Source organism: Macrosteles quadrilineatus, unplaced genomic scaffold (genome assembly GCF_028750875.1).
Source record: "Macrosteles quadrilineatus isolate MER2022 unplaced genomic scaffold, UCM_ALF_1.0 Scaffold_8__2_contigs__length_117827958, whole genome shotgun sequence".
NCBI lineage: Eukaryota > Metazoa > Arthropoda > Insecta > Hemiptera > Cicadellidae > Macrosteles > Macrosteles quadrilineatus.
This window is the reverse complement of record NW_026542601.1, coordinates 63,568,108-63,584,114: the sequence shown is the minus strand read 5'-3', so window position 1 is coordinate 63,584,114 and position 16,007 is coordinate 63,568,108. Positions and strand designations below refer to the sequence as shown.

General features: G+C 36.6%; 1 protein-coding gene across 2 annotated transcripts in view; it reads right to left on the bottom strand.

Moving 5' to 3' along the window:
* LOC128999390 (protein winged eye-like) overlaps positions 1-16,007 on the bottom strand; it is a 146,114-nt gene that overhangs the window by 53,735 nt on the left and 76,372 nt on the right. For both annotated transcript variants that reach the window (XM_054425873.1, XM_054425874.1), the window contains one exon: positions 679-786. In XM_054425873.1, the coding sequence (XP_054281848.1) occupies positions 679-786 (108 nt within the window). The remainder of the gene's footprint in view (positions 1-678; positions 787-16,007) is intronic.

The following is a 16,007-nucleotide window of genomic DNA, read 5'->3' as shown; positions in this document are numbered from 1 at the left end:
ACTCCATACTGACAATTGACACTCTCTAGGCACAAATTTTAACACGCCCTAGGCACAATTTAAAAAAGAATAGTTCAAAACAACTTGTCCGCTCGGCATGCACGCCAGAAATGACTTGGGTCATTTCCGGCGTGCCACGCTCTGGACTCACACCGGACAGATGGCGGGAAAACTCATGTCCGGCGTGATCGCTCGCGCTTGGAAACCGCACCCATATAAAAGCACGGCTTTAATTTAAACTTGATTACATAATCACGCTTGTCCACTCACGCTGTCCGCCCGGCGTGATCTTGGAAACCCTAGCTTTATGCTACAATCCAACTTGCCCTCTGTCCCCCTAATCGTGCCACTGGTGGATCCTTCAACGCTAGTCCAGTTTCTAGATTATTGACCGTTGGGTAACTTATGGCCTATACCGACATTTCACAGTAAGAAGAAGTTCCTCTAATCAAAATCCCCCCTTATTCACACTTATTAATTTAACCATTCCTCATACATGGCCTATCTTTAATTTTCTAGTAGAGTGAGCTTGGCTACAAGCAAGAACTATATTTGGAAGTATAACACACTTTTATCAACATTATCAATTAATGTGCTTCTGGATATTGTTGCAAGTGGACAAGGCAACTTCATTTCACTAGGTTTGTAAGAGTCAGAATAAGTGACAATTGGACTTACCAATATTAGCACCAGTTGAAATAAGCAACAGCTGGCCTGACACTGGATCTCTTGCGAGCTGATAGCCCATTGGAGGTTGAAAAGGAACATTCTGTTCTATTGGAGTGGCTGAAAAATATGGATTGTTGTAAGATTGGGCGGATTAACTTACTTAAATTTTTATCTAGGTCTAGATAAGGGCACTGACAATACTGACATCAGGATAGGCTTGTAGGATTTGACTTTGTAAACTGGTAGTAACTTAACTTAAATATACAGTAATTTGTTACAATTAAATGTTAAGTTAGATAACTTATGTGGAATTAGTAAGTTAACTTATTTAGGACTAAGGGCATGCTATGGGAAGAATACCGCCCAAGTGTAACTTAAGAGGTCTAACCTCTGTTTTAATAGGAGTAAGTTAAGCTTAGACCTAGTTAGTTGTCCTGTATAAATATATAAGTAAATCTTAGATTTCTGATTGCATCTTCATCATCAATTGTGTTGCTACTAGGTAGTGTTATATAGTCAATGCTACTAGCCTAGTGGTTAATATTTAGTTAGTTATATAGTTATATATTAGTTAAATATATAGCTACGATATAGATACGATTAGTTATATATAGTTAGTTTTTATGAATAGTATATTAGTATTAAGGACAAGAGTTGTTTTGAAAAGCAGAGATATATAGGTATCTGAAAAACGCTTGCTAAATAAAGACATTGTTATTATTATTTCGGACCTTGGTGCGAGGGGGGCGGGTTCAATTCCTGTCACATCCACAACACTTAACCTAAGTAAGTTACTTATGGGTTTGGACGGCTGGGTTTGGACAGCTTTCCCTAAACACGTTTAAATTAAAGTGGTTCTCCTGTGTAACTTAACTATTCAAGGAAACTTTCAAGTACCTAACTTAACTTGTGTACACCGTATATGACTGGTGTCAACACTAAGAAAAAAGAGATTGTTAAGTTTTCTTACAATCGATAGGTAAAGAAAGTTTTAGTTTTATTGTAGTATTTATTTATTCTATCCCCTCACCAGGGGGTCAACGACGAAGGCCAATGAATAATGAATTGTTAGGCTAATTAAGTTTGGTTATCCATTGAGTATAACTTAGATACTTTTATTGTTCGATAATTTGAAGGAGTCGAAAAGGTCTAGGCCTATTGGTAACAAAATTCGCCAACATGGGCCTCTTAACGACGGTATCTTAAGACAATCCCATTTTTTTTACTTTTTGGTGTCATTGAACTCAAAACCGTAGGTTGCCTATTTTGGAATAATATTAGCCAATTACTTAGGCCCTATCCTCACTTCTTTAAAGGCCTAGGCCTAGTTAACACTTTCTAGAGAAGAACAAGAGTACAGAACAATTCATTAGGATTGTTTAATTAGGCACAACGTAATCAAAGAACCTTTAAATATTGTTTTGAGAAGCCGGTCAAAATCTGTTATGTGCCCACAAATCTATTTTTTACAATTACGCTTATATGCCGTCGTAAATACCTGAAAATGGCTGTTCGGTTTGGTTGGTTAGGTTAGGTTAGAACAGTGTCATTTACACTAACCTAACCATCGATGTACATCGTCCGATGAACCTAACGTAACCAACCGAACTTCTCGAACGTTTACGTGTAATTGTAAAAAATAGAGTTTTAGGAATGTGGAATGTGGGCACATAACGGATTTTCCCGACAAGTCTAATGCTCGTAATGATTAACATAGGTAGGCTGCTATGAAGTATCACATACCTGTAAACAAAATCAAAATCGGTAAACATCATGTTCACAAAATGTAGGTTAATAACTCGTTTTTCAGGACAATAACGAAATACAGAACACCAAAACTAAAACGAACTACACATTCAACGAGCGCACAAAGTACAGACACGACAGAGACACAAACACATCGACAAACAACAACAACATTCAAAAACAAGAACGAATATTGAAAAAAATCAGAAAACGAGAAAACACAAAACCGCGTTGGTGAACCACGAATGGCGCCAATATTTTTTCCCGCTACCTAAGGACGGGTAATTTTATCCATGAGGCCACGACGTTCTCTGTCTGTGATTGTCTATCAAAAATCATGTTCCTTTTCAAAAGAGAGTAATAATATGATAATATCATTGACATTTTCTCTTTTGTGACATTGTTTTTGTTTTTTACATAAATGTCTATTGGTGAGAATTTTTTTGATAAGTGGGGTTTTTTGGGGATTATAATTGAACGGATTTTCATTAAATGCTTGGTTCAGGCATAGATAAAAGGAGTAGACAATACTACTCCTTTTATCGTTTTATCTCCTTTTATCCTTTTGCCTACTCCTTTTAATCTTTTATATATGGTTCAGGTGACTTCTGCTTGGGGGCGATTAAGCAAGCATTAACTAAAGTTAGAAGTATTTTCTTAGGAAATTTTGTTTTATCTCTTGCTCTTACCAATGCCCTTCAATGGCTGTATCTAAAGACAAAATCTTTTTTTAATTTAAAAAAATATCCTTAAGTGACAGCGAAGTGAAATGCAACAACACCATACAATGCATACATATTACACGACTATAATTAGAGGGGAGGGTTCGTCGTGGAAATGTTTGAATTTTAAATAACTCTGAGCAAACATCCCTTTAACACCCCTCCCCCACCACCTAGTCGACATTAATTTATTAGGTATGTATGTTCTATCATGGTTCTATCTATGACCTATGGTAATACTGATATTTATAATTTAATGCTTATACTACTTATGTTATATGGCATTTTTTTCTTACCTACCAAAACTAGACTATTTTAGCACTTTTTAGCTTTGGCCCTTTTGGGAGAAACGCCTAACTTATTTCACCCTGAAAATCGCGTTTGAAAATTGAGAAAAATGCAAAAAATCTGCAATTTTAGGTGCTTGAAAAACTTTTTTACTTTAGGTAAAAAGTATTTTTTTCATTATTTAGGCCATTTCGAACACATTTTTCCTCTTCCACTTTTTCGGCAAACGTCTAGCTTATTTCACCCAAAAAACGCAATTGAAAATCGTGAAAAGCGTAAAAAATCACTTAAACATATCACTTAATATATCACTTAATAATCACTGGATATTTGACCGGTTAATGTGTCAATAACTTATTACTAACCTCTTGGTTTACCCAAAATCGGTCATTTTCGGCACTTTGCTAGCCTAAGCATGGGCTATGTTGGGTTAGGTTAGATTAGATTAGGTTAAATTATGTTAGGTTGGATTATATTTAACTTGGTTTACCCAAAAATGGGGCATATTTGGCAATTTGCTCTTTTTACGATTTTTAAACTTGGTTTTCTAGGTAAAAACAGCATTTGCTGAAAAAGTGTTTGAAATTTACAAAAATAGTAAGAAAAACACATAAAAAGTAAAATAAAAAAAATTTTCAGTCCCAAAAATCATTGATTTCTATCACTTTTCCCGATGTTTAATCGCGATTTTCATGGTGAAATATTCGTTTCCCGTGAAGCTTCAACTCCATAGTAGAATAATCGCAGGAAACAAATTCACGGATTAGTAGTTTTCAATCAACGTTTACTATGCTAACGAGGTACACTGGTACAGTATCTGCAAAAATGCTACCAAGCCCTACCAGTGTTTTGAACATTTTCATTGTACATTGTTGTACACTTGTACAGTGTTTTTTTTTATTAATGACTATCATCAATAATAATCGGTCGATTTGCTGCACACAAAAATCCAACAAATTCTTTTAATAATACATATAGATAATAGGTTGATAAAATGCTTATTCATTGGCTTATTGTTTGAACGAATTAAAAAGGGAAGAAAAAATTAATCATTGATGACATTTTAGTATTAATGTATCTGTATTTATTGTAATTATTGGCAAGCCCTCCCTAACCCTCAATTGAAAAATTAATAAGTACAGTTCCCAAACGTAATTTATTTGTCATTTCTTCCCGCCAATATGGGATTCGGCCGTGAACGATGCGTGAACACTCTGACGCATTAACATTAACATTAGACTACACACCCGTGACATAGCACAATGATGGGATCAGCTGTCCAGAGACCGGAAGCGGACCTGGTTACATTTCCTGCGTCACAACAACACATCGCCTACCACGACCTTCGACAACTGCGAACTGCGCCACGGACAATGGAATGGAAAACACATCTACACCAGGCGAGGCACGATCGCGATTAAAAGGCCTTATTGATCAATGTGGTTCTAAAATAATTATCAGTGATCCCAGCACATTCACGAATAGACGAATAGGTCTATGATCGTTGCACGACAAATGGGGGGTGCGGAATACTATCCCCCAGAAAACTACCCCTCAGGTGAAACGTGACGTCACCAAATCTGCCAACTAACCAATATGGAAGCCGTGTCCGCGACTGAAATACTACCCCCCCCTAGACATATCACGCTATGTAATTTTAATTTTAATTCGAGTAATTCCGTTGGATACTAGAATACCCCCGCCGCAGCAAACCTGCAGACTAAGCGAATTTCCATTTGACTGATTGGATTTACACTGAAATGTCTACTTAAAAATATAACATTTATTCTTGACTAGCTGTGTACCCGTTCTACGCACGGGGATCTTATAATATTCAGTTGAAACCTTCTTATATAAAGAACAGCAGTTGGTTTGCATATTTTAAGATATGCTGGCCAAACTATTATACATAGCTTCATTTTATGTTGTTTTTTGTTGTTCCGGATCGGTATGACAATCAATAAAAGGTTAAATTACCTCTGTGTCTGCCGGTCGATCCTATAACGGTAGGCTTACTTTTATTTTTACTATCTGATCTCGTTTGCATGGCTCAATCACGTCCTGGTTGAAGTTCGTTCGCTACGCTCACTCACCTGTATGTTGGAGCTCGTTCGCTGCGCTCACTTTCCTTCAGGTTAGCTCGTTCGCTACGCTCACTTGCCTTCAGGTTAGCTCGTTCGCTACGCTCACTCGCCTCCAGGTTGCAAATTAGCTGTTGTCATAAATGTAAAAGAAATAATAGTGCTAGTGCTGCACCCTGTTGGTAATCCTTGTAACTTTAATGCTATTGAACATCACAGAACAGAACCAACTTGTTTAATTGAAACAGCTGTTAAGATTCAATAATTTCATTTCTCATAAGGTTAACATGGGCTTCCAGAAATTCCACGTCAAAAATCGACAAAAACTTGATTTTCAAGGGTTTACTGTTAAATATCTAACTGTCTCATATTCGATGAAATACGTCTAAAACCATCTCATATATGTATAGTATTTGGAAAATAAGTTTCAGGCGGGACAGTGCTATAGTTATTGAGGAGTAGTTGTAATAAAGTGCGTATTTTAGCGTTACCAAGAGAATGACAGATAGACAGACAGACAGACAGACAGACAGACAGACAGAAATTGAGATAAGGTTTGATTCGGTTTCTCTGACCTATGAAATGTAAAAATAACCAAAAAGTTCATTATTCTAAGCAATGTACAGACAAAACTCTAATTTTATTTATATAGATTTAAATAGAATTAGTTTAACAAGTACTTAGGTTTGCTGCATCAGGGAGGGTAAAACTGTTTTTTTTGTAAAATGTGAATAGTTAGTAAGAAATAAAAACATTTTCCAAATTTGATCAAAATATGTTCACAAACAAGCAAACTACAACAGTTTACTTATTCTCCATAAGAATAACATGGGAATTTTAAATTTACAATTTTTGGAATTTTCTCCGTAACCATTAGGCACATAATAACGCTTCAATATACTAAATTATTTGTTTTTTTAAGCTCTACAAAATGGTTTGGAAAGAAATTGCTAAATTTTATGTTTTTTGGGTCAAAAATGGGAAAAACCTATTTTTACCCCATAAAACCCCCCGTAAACCCCCGTTCCCATGGTCCGATCATGCTGGATCGCGAACTCGTTCGAATAAACGTACGTTTACACGTTTGTACCAAATTTCATCAAAATCGGATCATTTTTGCTCGAGTTATCGTGCTGACGGACACACACACATATATATATATATATATATATATATATATGAATTTGAACGGATGGTGTTTTTGGCCTCTAGGGACCTCAAAACGAAAAAAAAATCGGTCCCGCGTCCAGGTCTTACCATGAGTACTACGGTAATAGCTTATTCCCTATATGGGAAATTCGCTAAAAGGCATGTGGTGAATATAAAATAGATTTTCGAAATGTTACAGCAAGTTTGGTTGGTTAGGTTAGGTTAGATTAGAACTGTTTGACAACTAAATTTGAGTGTCCGTGACTGAAAAACTGCCCCCCGGGTCTCTGACGTCAATATGACGTAGGAACCTGCTTGGGGGGTAGTTTTCCGGGGGGCAGTCTTCCGGCGACCCGACAAATGGATCTAATGGATGGTTGAAGCCAAGATGTATGGAGTAAACCATGCATCTTGGGTTGAAGCATTGTATGGATTGGTCACTTCTGCATTGACGTTGGCATTGGTCCTGTATTATTCACTCACTCTCCGTGGATTGTGGAAGATCAACAATGACTTCAGTCTTCGTGCAAGTCTGTATTGAGAATCTGCAGCATTAGCGATCTATTATCAGCATGTGTAGCCATTATCAGGTCGGCAATAACAATCAACGACAACGGCGGGTTTACATTGACAATTAAATCGACTGATGGCGATGCTGATCAATGAACCAGCATAAATGAATTATGTGATCCTGCATAAAGACCAGAAGTTGGCAAAGTTCAGTGAACAGTGTACAATATGTGACAGGTGACGGGGCTATTGCTCTTGTACACGCAACTATCTGTTAATTTAGCTATGAGCAGTTGAAGTGCTGTTACAAAAGTGTGCATAATGAGTGGTAGCCTACAAGCGACGATATAAACAACTCATGTTTATATAGTTGTTAGTTGTTTGTGTAGTTCTTTACAAGAAAAAACGATCAACCATTGTTACCATTGTGATGATACCAGTGTCCTCGTTCTGGTAACCTTTTTGTCCAAGTCCTAAAATTAAACTGCAGATTTTGTAAACAAATAGCCTTTTTCAAAATGTGTTCATTTATACTGTATCACTATTAGTTTACCTTATTCTTAGTATGGTAACAAAAATGGTTTACAAATAGGCCTACATAGAAATAAACATACTGAATTTGACAGTGTTTGTTTCGGTAGCAACTTAGCATAAATATCACAATTGTGTAACTTTCTTTCAAGAAGGATTCGCTGAAAATTTCCTTCATAGGTTTATAACATCATTCAGCAGATTTCAAAGAAAAGTACACATTTGTTAATTTGCCCGTGGTGGCCTTCAATCTACAATAGTATACATTTAATGACAAATGACTATCACAGTGAGAAAACTTTGAGTATTCAAACAAGAGTCCTAATGGAACTTGACATAAGTTAGTCGATGAACACATTTTCCATTACTACTTTAACCATGTAATCGTTTAAAAATTAACACCACAGAATGAATAATGTACACGTAGCCTAAACTCCGCCTGTGCATAGTGGTAGGAATACAAATTTCATCGTTTGTGTTAAAACAGCGAAGAGTGAGGGACGGAGATATTTTGTGTTCTGTGTTCATCAACTAGTTATGATTCATACATTCATTAAAAGGGTTGAAGCAAATGTACAGTCGGAGGATTAACTTCTATAGTTCTCGCCACCCTAAGTTAAGGCAGCCCAAGGCCGCAAGGCGTATATCGATATCTAGTGCGGCCTTTGGCTGCCTCAACTTAGGGTGGCGAGAACTATAAAACATAAATTAAGCCTATCTCGTTTTCTTATACATTTCAAACTGCTTTGTATGCCACTTATTATACTGAAAGCTACCAATCATTAAAAACCCCAAACGAAGTTAATTACAATCTAGCTTTTAGACTTTTTTTTATCAAATCAATTGATTTAACAGTGTGGTTTTTACGCCTCACTCATGTTTTCTACGAAGTATAACAAACTTTAGAACTATTTATTATACATTTGTGATTTTAGAAATTTTAAAAATCTATCACTTATGGGCCGTTGCCGTTAAGACAGAGATTCTTTAAGTTAGGACAGAGGAATGGGGATTACTGTAATGACCTGGGTTTAAAAGCCTTTAACGACTCGATAACTTTGTCACGGTGATATCATTTTGAAGGGCTTTGCTTCGCTATGGATATAGGATAGCAGTACCACGCAGTGCAGTATTTCAATAAATAAATCAAAATACTTGCGAGTAGCACTATTGATTAAACCATAGATCAAAACCAATCTACCGTAGATTAATGGAGTATAAATATTAAAGGAGAGCGTCTACTCCTTTCATCTATGATTCTACACACTATTTTATAGCATACAATATATTATCATTGACTTTATATCTACATAATCGATGGTAGCGCCTTCACTGAGGTACACAGACATCGCTGCCACTTCGATATTGCGAAATGGTGATCGCGCAACCGACGGCGTTCCTCTAATTAAGGTTATTTATTCGTTGGGAATTTTCATGATTTATGTTTGACCTTTAGCAACGATTCTGGTTCGTTCTCCTGATAATTGAGTGCTTGTAAGAACCAGAACTAACACGAGGGAAGAGAAGAACCGCAGGAAAAAAGGCCTCAGCTGAGTTGTGAACGCATACATAAATATCTATATTAAGAACTTGTTGGAATTTTGTATTCAGCAAATCGACTTTTAAATTGACATATGGGTATCAATTTAAAGCTCTTATCGTCTAGACATGCCAATTGCGGGTTTGGATGATACCCCGTAAAAGCTCTTCGTCCAGAGTTTGTGCTGAATTGAGTTTTTAATCATCTGAACTTTTTCAGGTTTACATTTTGTTTACATCAAAACAGATGGCCATGATACAATTTTGTTTACATCCATACGAAAATGGGGTTACCGTTACAGTTGGTGATGTTTTAGTGAATTCAAATGAAATATTGTTATGTTATTTGTAGAAAAATGTAAAGACGAAAATGACTTGCGTTAGATTTTGTGTTTTCATAGTATGTTTTATTGATGCTAATACAGTATGACGGATTTTGAAGTGACGAAGTAACGCTGGCTGCCAGTTGCCAACAGAGGTAAGAGCACGATTTGCATATATGATACCTTGATTGTATCAAGGCCTACAGTATCTACAACGTTCGTAGTTTTTGCTCCAACCCCTCGTTACCGAAGAGAAAAGCGATCTCTTAACAGTACTCGTGAATCTTCAAAATTATATCTTTATAAAAGAGTATAATCCTTTGGCGATTAAAAGGACACAACTATAATTATTGCAAACAATGTAATTGACGGTTATTCCCCACACTAGGTTGTTGTTGTTGTTCATACTGTAATTAAGATTTAACGTGGAAGAGGTGTCGTATGTATACAGTAGTATATGTTTGAATAAGACTCTTCTATGACGTTTAACCTGATAATGACATGACACCGGGTGTAATGAGTTTTATTGGTAAAAACTTGTTTAAAAGAGTCTTCCGTTTATAAAATTGAAAGAGTCATACTAAATATTATAATTTCCATGTCTAATTCCTTATAAACTGTGTAGCCTATATTAGTTTAGGGAACATTACTTATTAATTGTTAAGGGTTTGTATTTAGATTGTTTAACTATATTAAACATTATATTATGATAATAATAACTAGGAGTACGCTCCGAAGTCGCGTATGAGAATGAACGAAGACAATTCCATGTACATATAATCTGTCTTTGGCCCCTCACCCTGCCCCTGCGGCGCGGCGCGTTGGCAAAACTCCTACACTCGCGGCGGTAGTGGCCAGACTAACAACGATTTTTTTGTACTACGTGCGTAATGCTCTTTTATTTTAGAAATAATTCTAATGCCGCATATATCTATTCAATAATCAAATATAAATAGCATAACGTCAGTGTCAGTGGTGTTTGCTATGTTTTTGGCTGGGGATGTTAATCTAAACCTGTCAATTCACAAGGCAATAATTTTTAAAGCCCCAAAGCAAAAAGTAACTGGGGTCAGTTTGACACTAAAAATTGTCCAACCTAAGTTAGGGTCCGTGTCCCTGGGCATTTGCCCCCTTAGCCACCCCCCCTCACGGTGGTCCTGTAATCATGTGACAGGGTGATTCAAAATCATGGGCTGAGTATCACTTCTTTTTTAACCTAACGTATTCTATGATGCACAACTAAATTGTGTGTGATACATGGCCAAATAAGTTGAATGTATTACAATGTATTACTGTACAGTACCAAAAACATTAATTACTCTACTCTGCTTAGTAACGGAGTTGTTACTAAGCTACAACTACTTACTATAGCTAGCGAACTATGAAGGGTTCTTGAGGTTTTGTATTACTAATTACAACAAAACTTTCAGACAATAACACATACGGATCCGTCCAGACCACGCCATATTATCATCTGAACCGCTAAATGAACCTCAGATTCGTAATTTTAACCTTGTTTTTACAGCCACTTAGGAATCTCACCGACAAAAACCAATTGCATTTTTGGATTCAGCGTGAAAGAAACTGCAATTAAACATCTAAAAAGTACATCAAATCTCAATGATGACATACTAAATAATTTTCGTGAAGATTTTTTTTTCGGATAAATACTGAACATTACATATCGGTATTTATCCGATTTAATTTTTGTATTAAAAAATATTCTTTATTTTCCCCCGATGTAGCCTAAAGTACGTTTTCTGTGCCTAAACATACAATTAATTAATGGTTTGTTCGGTTTTTGTTTATATTTCATAAATTAAACTACTGTCTAGGACTATAATTTACCAAAGGAAACAAAACAATGGCCTAGGCCACCTAATAACAAAACAACTAAGGATAAAAAAATAAAATGCTTCGTTAATATTTTTGTTATTTTTTTATTTATATCATATGGTATCTTAAGATTAATTCAAATTTGATACGATAGTTAAGTTATTATTGAACCGATTTATAGTTATGTTAAGTATAGGTACTTTTTTATAAACTCATGAAAAAGATCAAAGTTAACTTACCGTAGCCAATGTCTTTTTTAATTTATCTTTTAAACAAATCATACACAAAAGATTGATGTTTTTTAGAAATGCTACCTTTGTTATTAGGCCTATTATAAACTAAAAAGTAAGCTACACAGTGTAAAGAGTATCCTTAAAAAATATGTTAGGCATAAATTGTTCAATATTGAAAGAGACTTAGGCCTACATGATAAATGGATTAAGGTAAGTTGTATCACCTAGAAATGAACTGATTACGATATTTTATAGGCCTAGCCTAAACTTATAGGCTATCTCAAACGAATATTTCATCTTATAATACATCGTAGGCTAGGTTCCCTGCGAAACTGTCCCCCTGAAAATGGGTAACTTAACCTAAGTAGGCCTACTAAGGACACAAGTCTAGTAGCTAGAAGAAAGTTATACATTACCGGTAACTTTTTAGGTTTAGGTAGGCTTATTAAGGCCTATTTGCTTTATTGGATTTAAACTAAAATGTCTCCTTAAAAATATCAAATTTAGGCTAATACCTATTTAAATTCAATTAGTTAAACGAAAACTTAGGTTTGCTGCAACAAGGAGAGTAAAAAAGTGTTTTTTTTTTTGCTGTAAAATGTTAAGTTAGTAGTTTAGTAAGAAATGAATGTATTTTCAGATATTCAACCATATACAATGCACTACTTGTGTGAACCCGGCAATAACTCCAGCAATAAGTAGTGCGCGCGCCCTATAAAATCTATTGCTGGCCGTTTTGCGGGAAGTTACGGCCGTGTACCATATTACCGATGATGTCACCAGATAGAGGACACTTTAACAGACACGACAGTATCAATATCATGTATCTGGGGGTTAAGTCAGCAATAAGAAGTCAGTGCACCTTATAAAATCTATTGCTGGCCGTTTTGCGGAAAAATACGGCCGCGTACCATATTACCGATGATGTCACCAGATAGAGGACACTTTAACGGACACGACAGTATCACTATCATGTACCTGGGGGTTAAGTCAGCAATAAGAAGTCAGTGCACCTTATAAAATCTATTGCTGGCCGTTTTGCGGAAAAATACGGCCGCGTACCATATTACCGATGATGTCCCCAGATAGAGGACACTTTAACGGACACGACAGTATCACTATCATGTACCTTGGGGATAAGTTAGGGGGGTTAAGTCAACAATAAGTATTGTGCATGCCTTATAAAATCTATTGCTGGCCGTTTTGCGGGAAGATTCGGCCGCGTACCTTAATACCGATAATGTGACAAGATAGAGGACACTTTAACGGACACGACAGTATCAATATCATGTACCTGGGGAATAAGTTAGGGGGCGGGGAGTTAAGTCAGCAATGAGTCGAAAAAATCTATTGCTGGTCGTTTAGCAGAAAATCCGGCCGTATACCTTATTACTGATGATGTCAACCAGGGGCGGACTGGGTACTCTATTAGGGCGTAAACCTTGACCAGCCCGAAGGCGCCAAACCGGGGGGTCTGGGGGGTATGGAATACCCCCCTGTACAGAGGGGGGTCCGGGGGTGCTCCCCCGGGAAATTGTTTAAAAATTATACCTGTAAACTCGCATTTTTAGGCAATCTAGAGGCATTGACAGTGGAAATCAGAAATCTGATCACTGACACTATTGGTCAATGTTTGGTTTACAAAATTTAGACTATTTACCCACACGACTTGGCGCTATTCTGACAGTAAATATCCTAACAAACATAAAAATACAAACGATTTTCTTAGGTTATTTCGTATTATATTTGTGTATTTTCACTATTTTCACTTGCACGACTTGGCTGCATGCATACAATATAAATCATGTGCTTCATGTTTACAACCTGAACCTGCAACTGCTGTATTTTTTGGCACTGTAAATAACAGAAGTTATATATTTCAGATTTCTATGAAATTATTTTAACACAAACAATATGCTTTCACTGTGAAAAAAACAAACAATTTATTGACTTAAACTGTTTTAGCATTACATTAAGTCAAAACTGTAACCCTAAAGTAGGCCTACCTAAGCTATTTCTACAAACGAAATGGAAGCCATAGCCTAGAGAGAACTACGAAGGTATTTTGGGCTGGCTATGTGTAAGTAAAATAGGAAAGTTGACCAAATTAGTGCCATAGTGCATATTGAAATCATTAATTAATAGGCGGTAGCCACATATTAAAATACTGTTTACTGTTTAACCTTTACTGTGTAATGGTTAAGTTAACAAATACACTGTCACTAAATCTAATTTTAATTTTGTAAAAGTATAGTGATTCTACAATACTACATTCGTTCATGTTTCCTGTGTAGATAAAGAATATAAAAATAAATTGAAGCTTTCGACACAGAGACACAAATTAGACACTCACTAAAGAGGGACACATTTTAATTGGAAGCTCACACTATTTATTTATTACATGCACGGCAAACGCCATTTTACAAGAGAGTTGAGTTGACATTGATAAAAATTAAATGTGACTTAAAGCACAGAAAACATACTAGTAGTATGTTTTCTGTGCTTAAAGTGAAATAGTTATAGTGTGAGCAATAATTAAATATTATAACAAATATGAAATAATATTAAATTATCTTCACTAGTTGTTTACCACAGACGACAATACATCGTGACACCGACCGAGACCGATGTCGGATGCAGTCGCAGTGCAGTTTTTTTCGGGTTCGGCGTAAAACGACGCGGGAAGAGGACAGCTGTTTTTAAGTAGCTCAGACCACAGCACAGATTAAAGTGCCTTCCACTCGGACGGAGTAGGCCTACACGTACGAGAGAGAAGAGCTGCTTTGCTCTCGCTTGTCGACAGTGTCTATTCAGGTCTCACACCCGACTTTATGTTTTCCTATTCACTGCTGAAACTTTTACTCGAAGTTTTTACTCTTGCTTTCTAAAAATACGTCTCGTCTCATTTTTTTTTTTTTTTTTAATATAAATTTTTCCTTTAACGAGGGCGCAAATATTGGAATTTTGAGAAGGCGTATCGGCCCACCGGCCGGTGGGCCGGCGGGCCAGTCCGCCCCTGATGTCAACAGATAGAGGACACTTTAACGGACACGACAGTTCGTGGCCACATGTCGGCCACTCGAATTGCGTGTGACCGCGACTGCCAATCGTTTGAGGAAGCTACAGGTGTGACTGTGGCTGCGCGTAATAAACAGCAACAGCATTTGATAACATGGCCCGCTGGTCGCGTAAGATCGAACCTAGTGGCGAGGGTGCGCGACTGGGGTCAAAACAGCAAAACGGCTAGCAAAAAAATTTTTTGGGCGATCACACTACTTTATTTTATTTTATTTTTATTTTACATTCCAACGGACAGCTCCATTTTGATATTTCGTACAAATTAGTGCAATACAAACAAGACTTTCTTGAAGGTAGTTACAATAATGTTTAGTGAAAACAAAGAATTAGAATCCATTGATAACAACAAAAAAGAGAAACGGCAACAAGATGGCAAAAAGACAGCGGTTGCAACAAAACAAGTGAAAAAAAAACAAAACAGTTACAACAAAACAAATCAGTAAAAGCGTTCAATGGATAACAATAATAAATTTGATTTGAGTAGATAACAATAATCTATATAAATAAAAAATAAATATCACTTCTTACAATAAGAACAATAAGAACAACACAATAATACAATAAGAACAATAAGAAGTATGTTAGCAATCTACTACTTATTGCTAAATTAACCCCCCCCCTAACTTATCCCCCAGGTACATGATATTGATACTGTCGTGTCCGTTAAAGTGTCCTCTATCTGGTGACATCATCGGTAATAAGGTACGCGGCCGTATTTTCCTGCAAAACGGCCAGCAATAGATTTTATGAAGCGCGCTCACTACTTATTGCTGACTTTACCCCCCCTAACTTATTCCCCAGGTACATTATATTGATACTGTCGTGTCCATTAAAGTGTCTTTATCTGCTGGCATTATCGATAAGAAGGTACGCGGCTGGATTTTCCCGCTAAACGGACAGCAATAGATTTTTTCAATTTATTGCTGACTTTACCCCCCCCTAAACTTATTCCCCAGAAACATGATATTAATACTTTCGTGTCCATTAAAGTGTCCTTTATCTGCTGGCATTATCGATGATAAGGTACGCGGCTGGATTTTTCCGCTAAATGGACAGCAATAGATTTTTTCGATTTATTGCTGACTTTATCCCCCCTAACTTCTCCCCCAGGTACATGATGATACTGTCGTGTCCGTTAAAGTGTCCTCTATCTGGTAACATCGTCGGTAATAAGGTACGCGGCCGTATGTTCCCGCAAAACGGCCAGCAATAGATTTTATGAAGCGCGCTCACTACATATTGCTGACTTTACCCCCCTAACTTATCCCCCAGGTACATGATATTGATAATGTCGTGTCCATT